At 37.8% G+C, this 20,761-nt stretch overlaps 1 protein-coding gene across 2 annotated transcripts in view; it reads left to right on the forward strand.

The window, feature by feature from the left end:
* Positions 1-20,761, forward strand: part of PRKDC (protein kinase, DNA-activated, catalytic subunit) — a 94,458-nt gene that overhangs the window by 71,867 nt on the left and 1,830 nt on the right. For both annotated transcript variants that reach the window (XM_039333722.1, XM_039333723.1), the window contains exons 70-85: positions 93-267; positions 393-583; positions 1,191-1,374; positions 2,319-2,479; positions 3,208-3,419; positions 4,189-4,276; positions 4,687-4,830; positions 6,070-6,274; positions 6,963-7,030; positions 8,550-8,770; positions 14,581-14,673; positions 15,951-16,037; positions 18,006-18,077; positions 18,324-18,525; positions 19,114-19,302; positions 19,645-19,784. In XM_039333722.1, coding sequence (XP_039189656.1) covers positions 93-267; positions 393-583; positions 1,191-1,374; positions 2,319-2,479; positions 3,208-3,419; positions 4,189-4,276; positions 4,687-4,830; positions 6,070-6,274; positions 6,963-7,030; positions 8,550-8,770; positions 14,581-14,673; positions 15,951-16,037; positions 18,006-18,077; positions 18,324-18,525; positions 19,114-19,302; positions 19,645-19,784 — 2,432 coding nt within the window. The remainder of the gene's footprint in view (positions 1-92; positions 268-392; positions 584-1,190; positions 1,375-2,318; positions 2,480-3,207; positions 3,420-4,188; positions 4,277-4,686; positions 4,831-6,069; positions 6,275-6,962; positions 7,031-8,549; positions 8,771-14,580; positions 14,674-15,950; positions 16,038-18,005; positions 18,078-18,323; positions 18,526-19,113; positions 19,303-19,644; positions 19,785-20,761) is intronic.

Consider the following 20,761-nt stretch of genomic DNA (forward strand, 5'->3'; position numbering starts at 1 on the left):
AATTTTCATATGTTGAACTCAAGAGATTCACTCTTCTTCCATATTCTTACGGTAATCTCTTCATTCTTTTCTCCTGTTGGATTGCAAAGTAGAACAGTTTCTCAGTAGCCTTAAAGCTTCTGAAGGATTTGCATGGAGATTCTAAGACCTGTGAAGATTGGCGAGTGAAATGGAATCACAGCTATTGTTGTTTTAGCCATAGTCGCAGCCGGAGTCAAAGTAGTCCTGAACAAATTCTTACAGTACTCAAAACAGTCCCTCTACTGGGTAAGTGTTTTGTGTAGATTTTTCCATCAATACATAAGAACATCATGATGTTGACCTTAGGAAATGATCCTTGGTTGTATGCAGTATTATACCAGCATACTAATTTTATAATTTTTTGTCAACAGAGGAGATTAAACTAAGCAGCATGAGCAATAATCCTGTTAGTTTCCGCAACCAAAACCTCCTCTTGGGAACCACTTTTCTTATAATGGCCAATGCTCTTTCCAAGAATCCAAATTGCCTTGACCAAATTGAAGAAGAAAAAGCTGGAAAAGTCTTGATGCTTTCAGAAGAAAGACCTGATGACATTGAAAAAGTAAGATGCCCATTTCCTAAAATATGAATGCCTAATTAGAAAAATGAAAGTAGAATTTGAGATTTTTTTAACAAAAAATATTTTTTTTAACTTGGTCCAAAATGTATGATACAAAAACAAAACACTGCAGCAAATTCAACAGGTATTATAGTTCTCACGGACTCTGTGATATTTGAAGCAGAACCAAGCTCTCTTAATAAAGAAGTATGGTGGACTTTGTTGAGTTTGTCTATTTTCAGATCCCTTCATTCTCAGTAATTCTTTTTACATTTATTTATATATCTACTCAGAAGTTAAGAAATGTAAAAAGTGTGGCATCCTTAAGAGAAGAAGAATGGTTAAATAAATGCTCATGTTTGGAGTAAATTAATCTATTTCATCAAGACTTTCCAACATGTTGCTTCCATTGTTTCCATTTTTTAATCTATGAATGTTTAATCTTTTCTTCCTACTAGTGTCCCTTAGTTTTATCTCTTAATGTTGAATCAAAACTATTTCATAACCTGTTTTAGCAATCACACATAAACTTCATAATTTTATATTCTGTTTTTTATTGTTTCCTGTTGTGCTTTGTGATCATGATCACAGATATATCATATAATTTCAGGTGGTAGCAGGGCTGAACAAGAGAGCTTTTCTGTGCTTCAGTGGGGCTGTGAAAAAAGCTGAAGAAGAGCTCCAGTCCATGTCATTTGACCACATAGATACAAATGGAATTATTGATGCTTATATGACATTGGCTAATTTCTGTGACAGTCATCTCCGCAAAGAAGAAGAACAAAATTCAGCAGGTAATTTAAAAGATGACTTGTTCATTATTTCAGTTCTGCAACAAATGCCATAGAAAATTAGATTCAGACCAATACATATCATTTTTGATATTAAGTCACCCTTGGTTGATTTCAATTATGTTTGCAACATAAGAGCAGTCATACGTTCTAATCTTTGCCTTTATTTTGTCTTGATAAATATCAGTTCTTACCATGCTAATGATACATTCTTGCTAGCCATAACTGAAATCAAGTAAAGGTGACTTCAATATTTGGAATAATATTTGGGACATTATACTTCAAAGCAAAGCAGGTAGAAAGAGATAAAATAGAAGTACTATAAAATTATGAGAGATGGAAAATATTGTTCACATTAAAACAAGTATCATCTATTGTAATTAAAATAATGAGTTCAAATAAATTAATAATGCAAGATGATTTCTGGATAAATGAGAGTACTTAGTACAGTTAAATGCTGGAATTTATCACCACTGAATGTGATGGTAACCAGTTAAGATTATTTTAAGAGAAATTGGGTAGTTTCAAAAAGGAATGAGCTGGTGTTATCAGTTTTAGTAGTTGTTCATTATCTCCTGAATCACGACATGTGCCCTGGATTCAAGTTTCTGTTTAATGACAGTAGAAAAGAATTGTGCCCTGCTAATTGGCCACTATATGATCCAAAATGCTGGTCTAGGTGCCTTTCACCTAATCCAACAAATCTCTTCTTACTACTACTGTAAATGTCATTCCTACCATTCATCAAGTCTCATAATATATGTTGTTTTCTTGCAAAGAGTGTGGTGATAGGTGAAATATGAAATCTACAGAAGGTTTGACAAAGTACTTTAGAAAAAAATTGTATGTATTATTTTATGTAGAATAAAAACACTTTATGTTAAATAAATCACAGTTTTAATTAACATTAAAAGTTTAATATTCTGTTGATGATCTTATGTTGTCAGATGTAAACATCGAGGATTTGCAGGTGTTTCCAGCAATTGTAGTGGAAAAAGTAATAAAAGCTTTGAAATTAAATTCAAATGAAGCAAGGTTAAAATTCCCCAGACTATTGCAAATTGTAGAAAAATATCCAGAAAGGATTTTGGGACTCATGGCACAAGAGGTAAGTCTTCCCACCTCTAATATATTATCTTTTTTTGTAGGCCACTCACAATCATTTGTGTGGGCAGCCTGTACATTTATAAATACATTTTGAAAAATTAAGACCATTGATGGTTTACTTAGGAAAAAAAAAAGATATTCTCACAGACATCTGTACTTAACTTCTCACTGGAATTAGTGCCTTGCTTGTGAATATTGCTGCAGCACACTTAGCAGGCCTCCAACATTATCTTACAGGTCATCCTATTGCCTCAGGAGAACATCCTACAAATTGATGTTTCACCCATAGGTATTTCTGCACATTTATTCCATGTGGAGAACTTTATCAATTTGTTCCAGTGCCAATTAGAAAAGTGCCCTGATTTTCCCTGTCCTTTTTTTCCTGGGTCAAGCCTATATTTACATTTAAATATAATATTTAGGATAGACACTCAAAGGAACAATGTGTGAAACTGTCAGCATTAAACACAAGGTTTGTGGTTTGCTTCCACAGTTGATAAGAGTATTGCTACAAATTCTGGGCAAAAACTAGTTGATTTTTGTTTATCTCAAGTTCATTGGTTCTTGGAAACATGTTACCTTGTCCTTGGCTGAATTTGGTAAAGTTTTTATAGATTCCACATGCATTTCCATATTCCAGCAGGTAAAGGCTTTTATTGGGTTCAGGGGAATCAAGTAGAAGCATGCTTTATTTGCTGTAATTTACATTCAAGGTTACTGTTTTCACAGATTTCTTCAGTTCCCTGCTGGCAGTTCATTGGTTGGATCAGCCAGTTGATGGCAATGCTGGATAAGAATGAAGCACATGCCGTTCAGCATATGGTGGAAGAAATTGCTTCTAGTTACCCACAAGCAATAGTCTATCCCTTCATGATCAGCAGTGAAAGCTTTTCTTTCCCAGAAACTGCCATAGGTCATAAAAATAAGGAGTTTGTAGAAAGGTAATATTAAAAATGAACAAAAACATGTTTTTAGAAGAGAAGCAAATGATCTCTTATGATTAGGGAAAAGTGTAATGGCACATAATTTCATATACTACATTTAAGTGAAAAGTTCTTTTTAGCTTGCTAAAGGTTAAAAAAAAGTCAATAGGTTAATTATTCCTAAAAAAAGGAATTACATAATTGCTGAAGCATGTTTCTATAAATTGTAAATTCATTCAGCTTATTAATCTTGCTGCCCCTAACATAATCTTTGTTATCAAGTGGCTCAGACACTATGATTGTGGTTTTTTAATTTTATTTTTTATTATATCTGTTCAGAAAGAACAAAATACATTTATTAACCTAAAGAGTAAGGAATCTTAATTAAATAGCAGTTTATATTAAATCATTATATTAAATCATTAAATTTTAAACTTAAGTTATAGTCTCTCTTTAAACCAAGCATGTTCAACCCACAACCTAAGGCCATATATGGCCCTAGACAGCTACTAATCCTGGCCCACAAGAAAATAAAGTATTAAAAATAAAGGAAGTTTGTTATTTATATATATTAACTATATTATATATTTTATATGTGGTCCAGGACGATTCCTCTTCACTCAGTGCAATCCAAGCAAACCACAAGGTTGGCCAAACATGCTTTAGATGATTGTAGTTGAAATAGTTTGCTTATTAGTTAAAAAACTGTGCTAGGTTATTGCTTAAAAAATCAAGGGGAACATTTCTGCAATCTCTTTCCTTGTTGCACTGTTTCTTTCCTTTGTAGAATGAAGAGCAAGTTGTATGAAGGAAGAGTGATACAAGATTTTGTCCATTCCTTGGAACAGCTTTCTAATCCAGCAATGCTATTCAAGGTACATCTGTCAACTTCTTCATAATCTGAAATTATATATATATTTAGCATTTATTTATATAGTGACTTGAACGTGCCAGAATTAATCTGCTTTTGCTGTTCGCCCAGGCCTTGCTGTTCGCTCAGTAACTCTAGACTAGGTGGGTTTTTTCCTTTGTTCCCATCCAATTTTGTCATCCAGCCATTTCTACCCTTTTTTTGTCGCTTATTGTTTTCTTGGTTTTAATGTTGTAACTATTTGTAAACCAGCCAGACTCACTGGGAGTTAGGTAGCATATAAATTTAATAAAATATTATTTCTATCTTCAGCAGCATGAATTTCTGATTATGACCTGATTGTTATTACATTTTGATGTTTCTATCAGTTCATTTCCTAGGAGAGAAAATATATTTTTTATTCTGCATTTATAGGATTGGATTGAAGATGTCCGAAATGAGCTGGGAAAAACTAAGAAAAATACAAGTAACATTCAGCAATTGTATGATGGGATGTACCAAAATCTTGGAAATTTAGACGCTCCCGGTCTTGGGTGGTTCAGAAAACAATTTATTAAAGTATGTGTCATGTTTAGTGAATACTATACATTTATAAATTAACTATTGAATTTTTAATAATCCTTATATGTATATTGTGGTTACATATCACAGTAATATTGACATTCTTTAGCGCAACTGTTCGCAAATCTTGGAAATACACAATTTGGAAACATTTTTTAAAAACTCAGTCAAACAAAAATTACTTAAGAGTCCTAACACTAGTCCACCATTACTATTATTACTCAGGCTTCAAATTGAAAAGTTGAAAGCAGAATAGAAGTTTTGAAACATTTCTCCAGAGGGAGCATTCATTCCGATTTTACAGAATAAGCTTTCAGCTGCATAACTACAGAACATAACTACAGAAGAGACGTTAGGTTCACTTCAAGAAACTTTTTCAGCCTCTTCTGAAATTGTTGAGCACAGTAAAGTAAAAATGAAAATATCTAAGAAATTTTCTTGATAATCTGTGTTTTTAGGAATAGTCATCAGAAGTCATCACTGCAGCAGCTGCTTTTTAGTATATTCATACATAGAACTGAGCTATTCAAAAATTGATATATATTCTACGAGTGATGATTTGGCAGAATTTTGGGAATCTCCTATATTAACTGATTTGCTGATCAGCTAGAAACCAGACACAACTGGTGCTGCTTTGGTAGATCTGAGGTAAATGAGTATGCACAGAAAGACTTGAGTTCCTTGTTCTTGAACACTCCTAGAAGGGAGTGAATTTACCTGTTTCAGAGTTTTAGAGTCTTTTATGTGAATTATTCCTGCAAAATGTTTGATTTCATTTTTCTTATAATGGAGGTAGACTGGACACGGGGGGGGGGGTTCCAAGTATCTTTCCTTTTGGCATAGTTATGTTTTATTCCACTAGTAAAAAAAGGAGTTCATGCAGCTTTGATTGTGGTTCAGTGTTGCAGCTTCTCTATGAAGACATATTTATCCTAACTTCAGTGAAAAATGTCATCACAAGAAAACAATCTAGTGGTAACGTTTGGAAGCGTCATAAGTACTCCCACCCCTTTGGAGTACATCACTCACAACCCATAATTCTTAAGATACATGGAGTCCTTCCCTGACCACAGCTTGTACTTTTAGCTGATCACAACTTTTGGCATGTTGGCAGTTTGTCAAGGTTCTACGCTAGTCCTTGGTTAAGGATACCACTGTACTCTTTTTTTCATAACGGCCTAAATATTTTGCTTATATTAAAGCTAATGCTCTTCTTGTAAATGAATTTTATTTCAGGAATTTGGAAAGGAACTCGATAGTCATTTTGGAAAAGGAGGTTCAAAACTGCTAGATATGAACGCCAGCGTCTTCAGTAAGGTTGCACTTTCTCTCTTTGCAAAGATGAAGAAATGTGAAAAACAACCTGGGAATCTGAAGGAGTGTTCCCCTTGGATGAGTGAATTCAAACCAGAATTCTTGAGGACTGAACTGGAAATCCCTGGTAAAGTATACTTCGAAGTGTAAAAGGAAGAAAACTCACTATAAATTAAAAAATGTCCCTAATGAAAAGATTATTAATTGAAGTAATATCTAATTACTTAATCATAATGTAATTATGTAATTGTGTAATCACAATGAGTTGGACTAGACTATTTGACAGATACTTTCTATCTTTGATTTCTACCACTTTGGAGATAATCTGAAATCTTCAAATTTACTGAAATTCAAAAGCTTTAAATATTAAAAAATGCATCTTGGTTGAAATGTGATTTAAAACAATGTTGAACTGTTTTTAATACACTGACAAGAAAAGAAACAATGGTATTATGCTTTGCTTGGTATTCAGGACTAAGGTGCTAAAATTGTACCTGCATAGTGTACTTATCGGTGTGCCTGGCCCTTGGACTTTTAGTAAAAGCTTTTGCTGACAATCTTGATGTCAAAACTAGAATTGCAAGAATCATATTGAAGCTCTCTTAACAGCCATCCTTCTCTTACGGCTATCTTTCTATTGTAAAAAAAATAACCTATTAGTCATTGAGATTTTCTACCAATGTAATACTGTATTGTGTACAAGATAAAAATGTATCAAACACATAATACATTTTGGTGAAGTTATTTGTTATTTGATTAATCAAATAAGCATTCTAAAAGCCATATTTTTTTAAAAAAAACTTTTACTTATTCAGGTCAGTATGATGGTAAAGGAAAGCCATTGCCGGAATATCATGCAAAAATTTCTGGATTTGATGAGCGGGTATGTTAAACTATTAACCTACAGAGCATATGGTTAACATTTTAGTAGAAATTTATTTTAACTTTAAATAATAATTGAACATTTCCCCCATATTAATCCACTCAGTGCAATAAGGATTCTGATATATCTGTAGGATCTGTATATCCAGAACTCATTTGCCAAAACAGGAAAAGCTAATAACAGCTACTAATTAAAATCAATTGTTTGAAAGATAAGCTAGTCCATTTATAAAATTGATTTCCCCACTGCATATAACCCATTGACTATCATAGATGGAAACACATCGTTACGCTCATTCCTCTCCCTCCTTCCAGCAGAAACAGCAAGAATGAAACAAGAAAGGAGATGAGGAAAGGAAGGGGGATAACTGCACTGGGAAGTGAAGGAAAGAAAAATGGAATAGAATGGAAGTGAGAATGAAGCAAGGCTAATAAATTACAAAGAAGGAAAAAATTATTTAGATATTTACTAAAATGGTAAAAATAAACTGAAAACAGCCCCTTCTAAATTCATTCTAATCTTCAAAGGAATCCGGACTTCTAAAAACCAGTTGCCTCTTCTGTACTTGTAAAATATCCTTCTCAGTCACAGATAATTATTTGTGGAAAAACCTATTAAGGAAGCCCTCTATCACAATATATATAGTTGAGCAGAATTCTGTACAATTGCTTCATTTTTCCTGATCTCTTAAATTCTAAACCAGTGTTTCAGAATGCACCAGAAGAAAGGTGAATTCTGTTCACAAATAAATGACAGATCAATTCTACATATTGATTTTTCACTTAGAAATCAGTTAGAATGTAATGGAAGGAATCTCAAACTGTGACATGCATTTTGTGAAAATAATAACTACAAAGAACATAGTTTTTATTACCACTTTCAAAAATGCAAGTGGCCATAAGTTCAAATGAAAGGTCCGTGAGACCTGCCAATATCCAGTGAGATTCTGATTGGAAATCTATATATTAATATATTTTTGGGGCTGGGCCTTTTGAAAATCAGTGACCTGCAGCAAACTGAATCTATTTACTTTCAACATGGCTTTTTCATTGTTGCCTGTATGTATAACCAAATTTAAGAGCAATATCAAACTCATTAAGAATTGTAGGATATCATTGACTTTTCCTAAAATTGAGTTGTATGCATATTAAAACAGGAAGATTTTTCAGGTGATATTTTTACTTTTGTTCATAAGTAATAAGTAATTCTATAGCATCTCTAATACATCTTTAATGTGATTTATCCCCTTGTGCCCATACTTTCCAATTTTGTTAATTTTAATTTATTATGAATCTCGTTTATTATTACTACAGATTGCAGGTCACTAAACCCATGCTACGTGCAAAAACATAAACTAAAAATAAAGAATAGATACCTTTTGGAAACAATACTGCTTGAAAAACTCAGGAGAGTATTTCATTTCTGTGCTACATAGAAATAAATAGTCTGTTTAGGGATCAATTTGTATAATACAGTATTTTCTTATCTGTATTTTTTCTTTTCCTACATTCTATCAAAGATAAAAGTAATGCAATCCATCCGGAAACCAAAACGAATAGTTATCAGAGGCAATGATGAACGGGAATATCCCTTTCTTGTGAAAGGAGGAGAAGACCTCAGGCAAGACCAACGCATTGAGCAACTCTTTGAAGTTATGAATAATGTCCTTTCACGAGATGCTGCCTGCAGCCAAAGAAACATGCAGATAAAAACGTACCAAGTTATTCCAGTGACGACCAGGTAGAGACATGCTAAACCCTTACATAGGAAAGAGACTTCTGTTTTCAACACAAGACGTTTGAAATAATTCCTGCACATTCCAAAGCTCCACCTCTGAATTACTTGTGCCCCCCTCCACACTCTTAAGCTCCTCCTCTAAAGGTTTTTTTAAAACAGGCATAGTGCTCTCTCTTGTGTGTTTAAAATATTTTAATGTAGATAATTTGTCTAGGCCTAAGAGGATTTTTTCTCGAATGCCCTCCTAACTATACCCAAGTATTCTGAATTTGTTGCCGATGTCCATTTTGCTCTATGGTGACCTAACCCTAGCCCTAAGTGGAATTTTCCTCCATTGGGATTTTCCCATGTATTTTACCAGGAAAAATAGATAGGGCAGGCTAGAAAAGTAAGTGCCCACCTAACCATACCCAAGCACTCCGAATTAGTTGGCAATGTCCATTTTGCTCTATGAGTACATGGTGACCTAACTCTAACCCTAAGGCAGTGGTTCTCAATCTTCCTAATGCCGCAACCCTTTAATACAGTTCCTCATGTTGTGGTGACCCCCAACCCCTCCCATCCAGCTGGTCGGGGGGGTATCAAAAACTTGACCCCCAAAAAAAGGAAAAAATGGGAAAGTATAGGTAGTCCTCGACTTATAACAATTCGCTTAGTGACTGTTAGAAGTTACAGCAGCACTGGAAAAGTGAATTAATGATCATTTTTCACACTTATGATTGTTGCAGCATCCCCAGGGTCATGTGATTTACATTTGGATGCTTGACAACTGACATTTGCAGTGTCCCAGGGTCACGTGATCAATGGCCAGGGGGCATAGCCAGCTGATCACTTAGGTTGCAGAGTGCCTGTGGGGTGGGGGGAATCTGTGGGTCTCTGGGATGGGACTGGGGTGGGTGCCTGCCTTCCTTCCCTCCCCTTGTCCCTTCCTTCTTTTCTTCCTTTCCTTCACCTCCCTTAGTCTCTTCCTCCTTCCCTCCCTCTCCCATTCCTTTCCTTCCTTTCCTTCCCCTCCCTTAGTCTCTTCCTCCTTCCCTCCCTCTCTCCCATTGTCCCTTCCTTCCTTTCCTTTCCTTCCCCTCCCTTAGTCTCTTCCTCCTTCCCTCCCTCTCTCCCATTGTCCTTTCCTTCACCTCTTCTTAGTCTCTTCCTCCTTCCCTCCCTCTCCCATTGTCCCTTCCTTCTTTCCTTTCCCTCCCTTAGTCTCTTCCTCCTTCCCTCCCTCTCTCCCCTTGTCCCTTCCTTCCTTCCTTCCTTCCTTCCCTTCCTCTCTTCCATTGTTCCTTCCTTCCTTCTCTCATTGTTCCTTCCTTCCTCCCCCCCCCGTGCCCAGGAAGGGACAATGGGAGGGGGATAGGCTGCCAGCGTGGCTGGGGGCTTTGCTGCCGGCAAACCTGCCTTTGCACAGGCAAAGTAGGAGAGCTCCGCACAGCTCACTTGCTCAGCTTCGCCGAAAGACGTGCCGCTTGCTAAGTTAGCAGAAGCTTCAGGATCAATGCCGGGCTACAGCTGATTTGCGCTTCTGCTAAATTAGCAAGTGGCTTGTTTTCTATCAAAGCTCAAACAAGTTTGCTGGGCAGGAGCCAAGGAGAGCAGCTACAGCTGCAGAAGCACGGATCAGCTGTAGAGGCTCGTCCTGACAAGAGGGAAGGAAGGAAGGACAAAAGGGACAAGGGGGAGAGGGAGGGAAGGAGGGACAAAGAGGGAGGCGAAGGAAAGGAAGGAAGGGACAAGGGGGAGAGGGAGGGAGGGAAGGAGGGACAAAGAGGGAGGCAAAGGGAAGGAAGGAAGGAAGGAAGGAAGGAAGGAAGGAAGGAAGGAAGGAAGGAAGGAACAATGGGAGAGGGAGGGAAGGAGGAAGAGACCAAGAGGGAGAGAAGGAAAGGACGTTCCAACCAGGAGAGGCTTGGCAGCCCGGTGGCCGAGGAACAGAAGAGCGCAAAGCCAAGGAGAAGAAGGTGGCAGTTTCCTCCCAAAGGGGGCTCCTTTTCTCCACCCCTTCCCTGGGTTTGTGGGGAATTTCTCGTCACCAACGCTGGCAGGTGCTGCTTCGAGCCTGCCACGAGCTTTCTCGCCCCTTTGCTTTCCCCCCCCCTGCGCTTTCGTGAGGATCGTGGCGCCCTTGGGAAGCTGATCAAAGCTTAGGAGAGTAGGAGGAGTCCCTTCCGCCTTCCCTCCCTCTCCCTGTCAAGCCCCGGCGGGCTCAACATGAACGGGTGGAGGAGGAGACGAGAACGGGCGGGGTGGCAAAGGAGACCTGCAGGCTTCACTAGACCTCCCGGCTGACAAGCGCATGTTCGGGGGTCGCCAGATGACGGGCGCAGGAGTTGGGTGCTGCAGCGGCCTCCCCTTCGCTGACCTGTGTGCACGAGAAGAAGTCAATCCGGTTGCTGCACAATGAGTCTCTGGGGAGGGCGGGGCCTTGCTCTGCGCCTGCGCTCTTCATGCGCCCTCTGCAGGGCACATTTGGTACAGTTCGTGCAGACTGCCGCCAAGCAGCATATTTTTCTGAAACAGGTGAGGTGGAGCAGAGGGGGGGAAGGAGAGAAGGCGGTTCACAAGCCCTGCCTAAGACCATCAGAAATATGTGTTTTCCGATGGTCTTAGGCGACCCCTGTGAAAGGCTCATGTGACCCCCCAAAAGGGTCACGACCCACAGGTTGAGAACCACTGCCCAAAGGGGAATTTTCCTCCAATGGGATTTTACCAGGAGACATAGATAGGGCAGGCTAGAAAAGTCAGCCCCTTCCTAACCATACCCAAGCACTCCAAATTAGTTGGCGATGTCCATTTTGCTCTATGACAGTGGTTCTCAACCTTTTTAATGCCGCGACCCCCCAACCAGTTGTAAGTCGAGGACTACTCAACCGGTCGTAAGTCGAGGACTACTCAACTGGTGCAGCACTGTTTGCAGAATGGGACTTTTGGCGGGCTCAGCAGGGCAGAGACAGCCTGGACAATTCCTATTGGCTTTTGAAAGCCAATAGAATTAGACTCTATTCAAGAGAGTCTATTCTATTGGCTTTCAAAAGCCAATAGAAGAAAAGGGAGTAGCACAGCTAAGGAAAAGGGGAAAAAAATGGCGGACTGCGTTGTTTGGCGACTCCCGTGAAATGGTCGTTCAACCCCAAATGGGGTCCCGACCCACAGGTGAAGAACCACTGCTCTATGAGTATATGGAGGACCTTTGCACAAGTTCGTCTGTTGCACCAGTTGCGACCCTACCTGGACCGGGAGGCTCTCCTTACAGTCACTCATGTCCTTGTCACCTCATGCCTGGACTACTGCAACGCGCTCTACATGGGGCTACCCTTGAAAAGTATTCGGAGACTACAGTTGGTCCAGAATGCAGCTGCGCGGGTGATAGCGGGTGTTCCTCGGTACACCCACGTTACACCTATCCTCCGCGAGCTGCACTGGTTGCCTATTGGTCTCCGGGTCCAATTCAAGGTGTTGGTTATTACCTTTAAAGCTCTATATGGCTCAGGGCCAGGCTATTTGCGAGACCGCCTACTACCTCATAGTTCCCTTCGTCGGTTAGATCCCACAGGCTGGGCCTCCTTCAGGTCCCGTTGGCCAAGCAGTGCCATTTGGCGGGGCCGCGGGGGAGGGCTTTCTCTGTGATGGCGCCCACATCTTGGAACCAGCTCCCCCCGGAGATTAGGACCGCTCCCACCCTGTTGGTTTTCCACAAGCTGCTTAAGACCTGGCTTTTCCGGCAGGCCTGGGGTTTATAAAATCTGACTCCTGGATGAATGTTACTGTATTGTTTGTCTTGTTAAGTTATATTGTGTTTTTATTGTTAGCCGCCCGGAGTCCTGCGGGAATGAGGCGGTCTATAAATTTTAATTAATTAATTAATTAATGGTGACCTAATCCTAGTCCTAAATGGAATTTTGCTCCAATGGGATTTTCCCATGTATTTTACCAGAAAACATAGATAGGGCAGGCTAGAAAAGTAAGTGCCCACCTAACCATACCCAAGCACTCCGAATTACTTGGCGATGTCCATTTTGCTCTATGAGTACATGGTGACCTAACCCTAATCTTAAGTGGAATTTTGCTCCAATGGGATTTTCCCATGTATTTTACCAGAAAACATAGATAGGGCAGGCTAGAAAAGTAAGTGCCCACCTAACCATACCCAAGCACTCTGAATTACTTGGCGATGTCCATTTTGCTCTATGAGTACATGGTGACCTAACCCTAACCCTAAGTGGAATTTTCCTCCAATGGGGTTTTCCCGTGTATTTTACTAGGAAACATAGATAGGGCAGCCTAGAAAAGTAAGTACCCTCCTAACTATACCCAAGTATTCTGAATTTGTTGGCGATGTCCATTTTGGTCTATGAGTACATGGTGACCTAACCCTAGCCCTAAGTGGAATTTGGCTCCAATGGGATTTTCCCATGTATTTTACCAGAAAACATAGATAGGACAGGCTAGAAATTAAGTGCCCACCTAACCATACCAAAGCACTCCGAATTACTTGGCAATGTCCCTTTTGCTCTATGAGTTCATGATGACCTAACTCTAACCCTAAGTGGAATTTTTCTCCAATGGGATTTTCCCATGTATTTTACCAGGAAACATAGATAGGGCAGGCTAGAAAAGCCAGCCCCTTCCTAACCATACCCAAGCACTCCGAATTTGTTGATGGTGTTCATTTTGCTCTGAGTTCATGGTGACCTAATCTTAACCCTAAGTGGAATTTTCTTCCAATGTGATTTTTCCCATGTATTTTACCAGGAAACGTAGATAGGGCAAGCTAGAAAAGTCAGGGCTCTCCTAACTATACCCAAGCACTGCGAATTTGTTGGTAATGTCCATTTTGCTCTCTGAATTCATGGTAACCTAACCCTAAGTGGAATTTTCCTCCAATGGGATTTTCCCATGTATTTTACCAGGAAACATACATAAGGTAGGCTAGAATACTCAGCGCCCTCCTAACCATACCCAAGCACTCTGAATTTGTTGGCGATGTCCATTTTCCTCTATGAGTGCAGGATGATCTAACCCTAACCCTAAGTGGAATTTTCCTCCAATGGGATTTTCCCATATATTTTATCAGGAAACATAGATAGGGCAGGCTAGAAAAGTCAGTGCCTTCCTAACCATACCCAAGCACGAACCTATGGCACCGTGCGACTGGTGGCATGCAAAGCCCTCTCTGTGGGCATGCGCACCGTCTCCCCAGTCCTAGGCCTTCAGCTGGGTTTTATAAAACTTTTTCACTTTAGGCCTCTGCCACTGTGTCCAAAAAAAAAAAAAAAATCAATCAATTTTAACTTCTCGCAGGAAAAAAAAGGTATCTCAAAGTTGGAATTGATTGACTGAGTTTTTAGTCCCACCCAGTCTGCCGTTACCATCGCAGCCAAGCCCAACCAATGCGCCACGCCCACCCGGTACCCGATGATACATAAATGGGTTTTGGGTTGCAGTTTGGGAACTCGGTTTCTAAAAGATTCGCCTTCACTGGTCTAGTTTCTCTAGATATTTTTTCCTATGTAAGAAATACATTTTGTTTATTTTGCTATTGTCAGGTGTGAAAAATCAGATCCATACACAGAAGTTCCAGAGTACTAATTTATTGTTAAAGCCTATGCACAGGAATCTTCTCAGATTAATGGTTAGCACCTGGTTAGAACTAGATAAATGGCATTTTGGGGTGTGTGGGGGGGGGTAGAGTTGGACTTACTTGACTTGTAATGATTCTAAACTGGTGCCTCTTTTAATTCTTTCCTCTGGTTCTACCAATCATCCTCCTACAGCCATATCCTAACAAAAATAAGTTCGAATTTATTTTCTTACAGATTGGGACTAATTGAATGGCTAGAGAATACTTATACATTAAAAGAGTTCCTTTTGAAAAACATGTCTGAACAGGAAAAGAATTGTTATAACAGGTAAGTGGAGCATAACTGTTAAAACTTTCTTTGCTTCTATTGTTACGTATTTCCAATTAACATTATTCATTGTACTAATATCCATTGGATCAGCTAACAATAACCTTTAGAGGTTATTTGAAGTATTTCCTGACCAAGATAATGATTGGAAGTTATTTATTTAATCAGCATGAGTTCACCTATATATTTTATTACTTAAGCAAGAAGATTTTTATTACCTGAGGCTTTTTTATCACCATATTCTTATCAACAGACTGTTTTTTTTACAAGGAAGAGATTTTTAAATTTCACTTTAAATAATTAGGATGTGAACTTTAATTAAATTGGAACTCAGATCTGTGTAAATGCTTGCTTAGTGTGGAAATCAGATCAAAAGCAGGAGGAGGCATTTCTTGTGGAAAATTAGGAGTATGAGGAGCCCTCACTGGGCATCACTCAACAGAATCTACTTTTCATTACGGAAGTATTTTTCCCCCCTCATGAAATGCTAACTAATGATGAAAGCAGCTCTTAATCATAGACAGATCATGTATAATTTTAGGCTCATATGAAGGCCTAATCAAAGAAAATTCTTTGTGCCAACATTTCAACCCTTGTCTTTACTTATTGGCCCTTATCAAAATTTGTGTGATATTTTGTGACATAATTTGTTTGACAGCTTCATTTGAGTTTGAATGTATACATTCAGTTGAATATTTATCAGCCCCACTAACCTTCTGTCTTTTGGTTTATATCAGGTGCCTGGCATTTTTCTGTGAGCAGATTTTATGTAACAGACTATTTTTTTCCCTTAAACAGTTGTGGGGGTTCTTGTAACAATTTGAACTAACTTGATTGAATATAGCACTGATAACAATGAATGGTTCACATTCTTTTTGGTTATGTTTTATTAACAGATGTAACAGTCATCTGCAAATAAAGTTAGTCTTTATATTATTCTAGAATATAGGTAAAATGTTTAATATACTACCAATAAAAGACAATAGTTGTAGCTTAGGGTTGAACTGTAGGATCCTTGGTACTCTCTGATCATGGTTGATTTTTTTCCAGATATTTCATTACCAAATTAGATAACGAATGCACTGATAATGATACCTAGTTTGGTAATGAAAAGTTTGCAAGAAAAGAAACACGCTTAGAGAACACCAAGGACCCCAACATTTGGTACATTAATTTATCAATGCTAAAATCAAACCAGAAAGTAAGCATTTTTAATAGTTCAAATAATGTATAAATGCTTTCATGTAAACTAAGTTTGTATTCTTCCCTCTCTAAAGCCCCAAAGGTCCTTGTGCTGACTATAGTGATTGGCTGTGCAAGATGGGGGAAAGAGATGGAATTGAACGTTACATGACTATGTTCAAGTAAGTCTTGGAAATGCTTATTCTCCATCAGATACTTTGGTTCTCCTTCCTCCACCACAAACATAAATTATTGTCAGCAGGATATTCCCATCTGCTGTTCCAGTAAATACTGCATTTAGAGCTGCTTCTGAAGATACAGCAGTTCTGCAGTGACTGATCATCCACACCTGCTCCCCTTCTTCCCCCGCCTCTATTTCTCTGCATTCCACATAGTTATAGCAATATCAATAGCACTTTGACTTATATAGCGCTTTACAGCCCCCTCTAAGCACATTGCCCCAAGGATGGCAGGCGGAGTTCACCTTATGCCTGAACTGGCTTAGAAGACTTGGAAAGAGATGTAATACTCTACTATATTTTGAGTTACACTGTGTTGAAACCACTGTGGTAGAGTGAGAAGCCATTCTTGGCTATGTCTTGTCTTTTTCTTCGTGATAGACGAAGGTTTCCAGGAAAGACAAATCAGATAGAGTGATCATATGTAAAATTTATTATAATTACTATAATATGGATTCTATAATCATAACCTGTGCTCTTTTGTTATGTAAAATTTACTCAAATTGTTCCATGTGTTAAGTTTTTTTTTCTTTCTTTTTTTTTTCCAAAGATAATTTTTATTAAATTTTTAAAATTTTACAAAAACAAAACAATCTCCCCCCCCCACCTCCCCAACCCTCCCATTCCCACCCCCGATCTTCCCAGAGCTGAATATAGGCTTAATTTAAAATTTAACCAAAAAATCTTAAGAAAAAAAATATAAACCATAAATGAGTCTAGCATTAGTTAAAAATCTAAATACATTAATTAGAAAAATTATAAAATAATTAACAATAGTATATATATATATAAAAAAACAAAAAATAAATGTTTAACAAGGAAAAGAATAGAGGAAGAGAAAAAGTATAAATTATTAAAAAACTAAATAATATTTTTTTATATCCAACTTATGTTATATAAAATCTATCCATTTTTTCCATACCGCAACATACTTCTCTTGCGATTGATCCTTCAAGAAAGCCGAAATCTTTGCCATTTCCGCCAAGTAAGAAACTTTGAGAAACCACTCTTGCAGAGTAGGCAAAGATTCCTTCTTCCAACATTGCCCTACTAACAACCTTGCGGCTGTAATTAAATTTAACATCAATGTAATCTCCTTGATATCACAATCAATAACAATACCTAACAAAAACAATTGTGGGGTAAATTTTACCCTCCTTCTAAAAATTCTTTGGATATTCCACCATATCTTAATCCAAAAGGCTTTTATATTTTTACACGACCACCAGATATGATACCATGTGTTAAGTTTTTGTGATCATTTTATAAATAAATGTATTTTTGTATTGCGAAGGCCCAAATACAAAGGTGAGCTGTATGGCAATTGTTATAGGCTTAAAGTATACTTATGAGGCAGGACCAAATTCTGTCAGCATACCTAAAGCACAGTAAAAACAAAAGGTAACAACTAAAAGATACTATAGAGACACAGAAGAATGTTAATTAAGGAATGGTTGCAAGTCTATGATTGTGTTTTAGTAATCTGCAAGCAGGTAAGAAGAATATCTTTGGAATTAAGAACAATTTAGTTTAATTACATTCAATATATGATTGCATAAGTTGTATCCTTTTAAATAATCGCCACAGAAGTATACAACACAACACAATTTATGTTTAGTTGTGCCTATCTTTGATGCAAATATTTTGGTGTTTTTGTACAAGTATTTATACATTGTAAAACATTGATATTAAAATGCCAAAACAGAATTATTTTAGAATAAAATTCTCTGTACTACACTTTAACTGTTGTTGGTGCTTCACACCCTAGTAGTTTTTAGTTTATAGACTGACAGAGCAAAAAATAAGGATTCAGGATAAGCACAGATTAAAAATAAACATTGCTACACAATTCTTAATTGCAGTTCACATATTTGCCTAACTATAATTCTCACTATTTGCTCTAATTTTCAGAAGAGCTAGCCGAACAGAAGTAGTTACGTCCTTCCAGCGTCGAGAAAACCGTGTTCCTGAAGATTTGCTAAGGTAAGGGTGTTCTTGCAAAGCTCTTGGCCTTGAAATAAGAGTAGTGAATAGAGTAGCAATATTTACTACTCCACAAATCACTCTTAATTTTTGTTGTTGTTTTATTTCACTTTTTATCACATGTCTGAAAAGATAAGGAGAAAACCCATATTTCTGAGTTTCTAATGTTGTGATTTCCAGGAATTATCTGAAGGTAGTTCAGGTGGTTTATATTCAGCTAATATAAAATCTATTTATTTTCTAAAGGAAAGCCTTTGTTAAAATGAGTGCAACTCCAGAAGCCTTGCTGTCTCTGCGATCCCATTTTGCCAGCACCCATGCACTGCTGTGCATCAGCCACTGGATTCTTGGCATTGGTGATCGACACTTATCAAATTTTATGATTAGTATGGAGACTGGAGGCTTGGTGGGAATAGACTTTGGACATGCGTTTGGTTCAGCAACACAGGTATTCTCCTCTTGTCCTTATTCTAATGTTTACAGCAAACACATTTAGCTCTATTGAATGAAACCAGGGTAGAAAACATCTGACAGCCTCAGGGGATATTTTTGAGGAACCATGGGACTTTAGAGGCTTTTTTTTTTTCTGTTCACAGAAGGTATGAGGTCCCTTGAGCTCTTGTTCTTTGCCATGTCCAGAGAATTCATTCAGAGCATCATTTCCCCCCACCACCACCACCACCTTTCCGCTATCACAATTCCAGTAGCTAAGAGGACCAAAATGTAATAGCCTTCTAGGTCAGTGCTTGCTTTCATCACATGCTTCTACAATAACAGACATTTCCTGCTAGGCAGAATGGATATGACATTTAAAGGGAAAGTACTTGCCAGTCCCTTTATTTTGCACCCTTAGTAACTTAATAGCTTCTTTGAGTGTCTTAAATGTCAGAAACAATATAGACATAACAATGTACTAATGCATGCATTTATAACTAGAAGCCATGTTTCTGTAACATGTTTTTACTTCTGCTAAAAAAGTTAAGTTTTTCCTGTTTACTACATGGATTTTTTTCATAATTTTATTCTTTGTTTGTAGTTTCTGCAAGTTCCAGAATTGATGCCTTTCCGTTTGACTCGACAATTTGTTAATTTGATGCTGCCAATGAAAGAATCTGGTCTTATATACAGTGTGATGGTACATTCTTTAAGAGCCTACCGTATAAATCAAGATGTTCTTATTAATACTATGGATATATTTGTAAAGGAACCTTCTTTGGATTGGAAAGTAAGCTATTGACTTAATGGTTTAATTTTGGCATATCTGAAAATAGGGGAAAATGTTAAATGAATTGCTACTCAACAAACAAACACTGAATTTTAAATAGTTTCTTCCTACATTTTAACCCCACTTTTCCTTCAGTAAATAAATATGGCAAAGTAAATTTGCCTTTCAGAAATTTAAGGTAAATACTATTTTCTTTTATAAAATCACTTTGAAGATAGATGTGTTCTCTAAGATTCAGTATATATACACATACACACATGAAGTAGGAATTTAAACTTCGATTGATAATATGAACTGTATTATACAATATTGGTTTCATAGATTGACTTTTTTTCTCCTTAGAATTTTGAACTGAAACAGTTGAGAAAAGGAGGTACATGGACTAAGGAAATAAATACAGATGAAGTGAATTGGTATCCTCTACAAAAAGTAAAATTTGCAAGAAGGAAGTTGGCAGGGGCTAATCCAGCTGTGATTACCTGGTATGAATTTGACATTTTAAATGTGCAGATCTGAATTAAAAATGCAAATGCAAGAATTATTTCCTGAAAAATAGGAATTTTAATATCATGTTCTACTTCTAGATGAATTTATTTAAAGTCTGCAAAATATTTGGAGAATTTTCTGTCCAGTTATCAAATGAGCCATTATAGCCAGATTCACCTATTCTGAAAATGGAGCAGGACAATATGTTTTTTTATAATGCCAGGAAAGAACATTTGGGGATGAAAATATTTCAGCTTTTATCTGTTTTATACAACTATAATAAGCACTCATTCGTGCTCATTTCTTGAAGACTACATTGTGAGGATGATTTTGTGTGTAAGAGCTCTCATAAATCAAATATGGAACATAATTTAAGTATTTTAAATATGCGAGGCAACACATGAGCTTTGAATGCATACTTTGCCTCATAGCTATTTATATTCCTTAGGTTCTTCAGATACCGTTTTCCCAAAAATAAGGCCTTCCCCCCAAATAAGCCCTAGCTTGATTTTTTGGGGGTGGGCCTTATATAAACTATCCCCAAAATAAGCCCTAGTTCTGGGGCGAGGCACACCTAAAAATCAAACGGGTGGGGATGTGGAGCTGCCCCACATCCACTTACCTTGCAGCCAGGCCTCTCCTCGCCGACCCACTTCTGCAGCCAGGCCTGCATTTCTTAGTCACAGGCCTTTCTGGAAGGCCATTGCAGCCGAGAACCGAGCTATGGATGGAATCCATAACTTGGTTCTCAGCTGCAGTAGCCTTCCAGAAAGGTCTGACTGCGAAATGCAGGCTGGAATGCAACTGCAGAATGAAGCTGCTCCTTTGGCTGCAGAAGTGAACTGGCTGGGTGGGACTGTCGGTGCCGGAGGTGAGTATAAGACATCCCTTGAAAATAACACCTGGTGCCTCTTTTGTAAAACACAGTGTTAGTGAAATACAAGACTAATACCCATGTTGTTATATATAGTAA

This window comes from Crotalus tigris, unplaced genomic scaffold (assembly GCF_016545835.1).
Source record: "Crotalus tigris isolate CLP2741 ecotype Arizona unplaced genomic scaffold, ASM1654583v1 scf7180000024506.7606697, whole genome shotgun sequence".
Taxonomy (NCBI): Eukaryota; Metazoa; Chordata; class Lepidosauria; order Squamata; family Viperidae; genus Crotalus; species Crotalus tigris.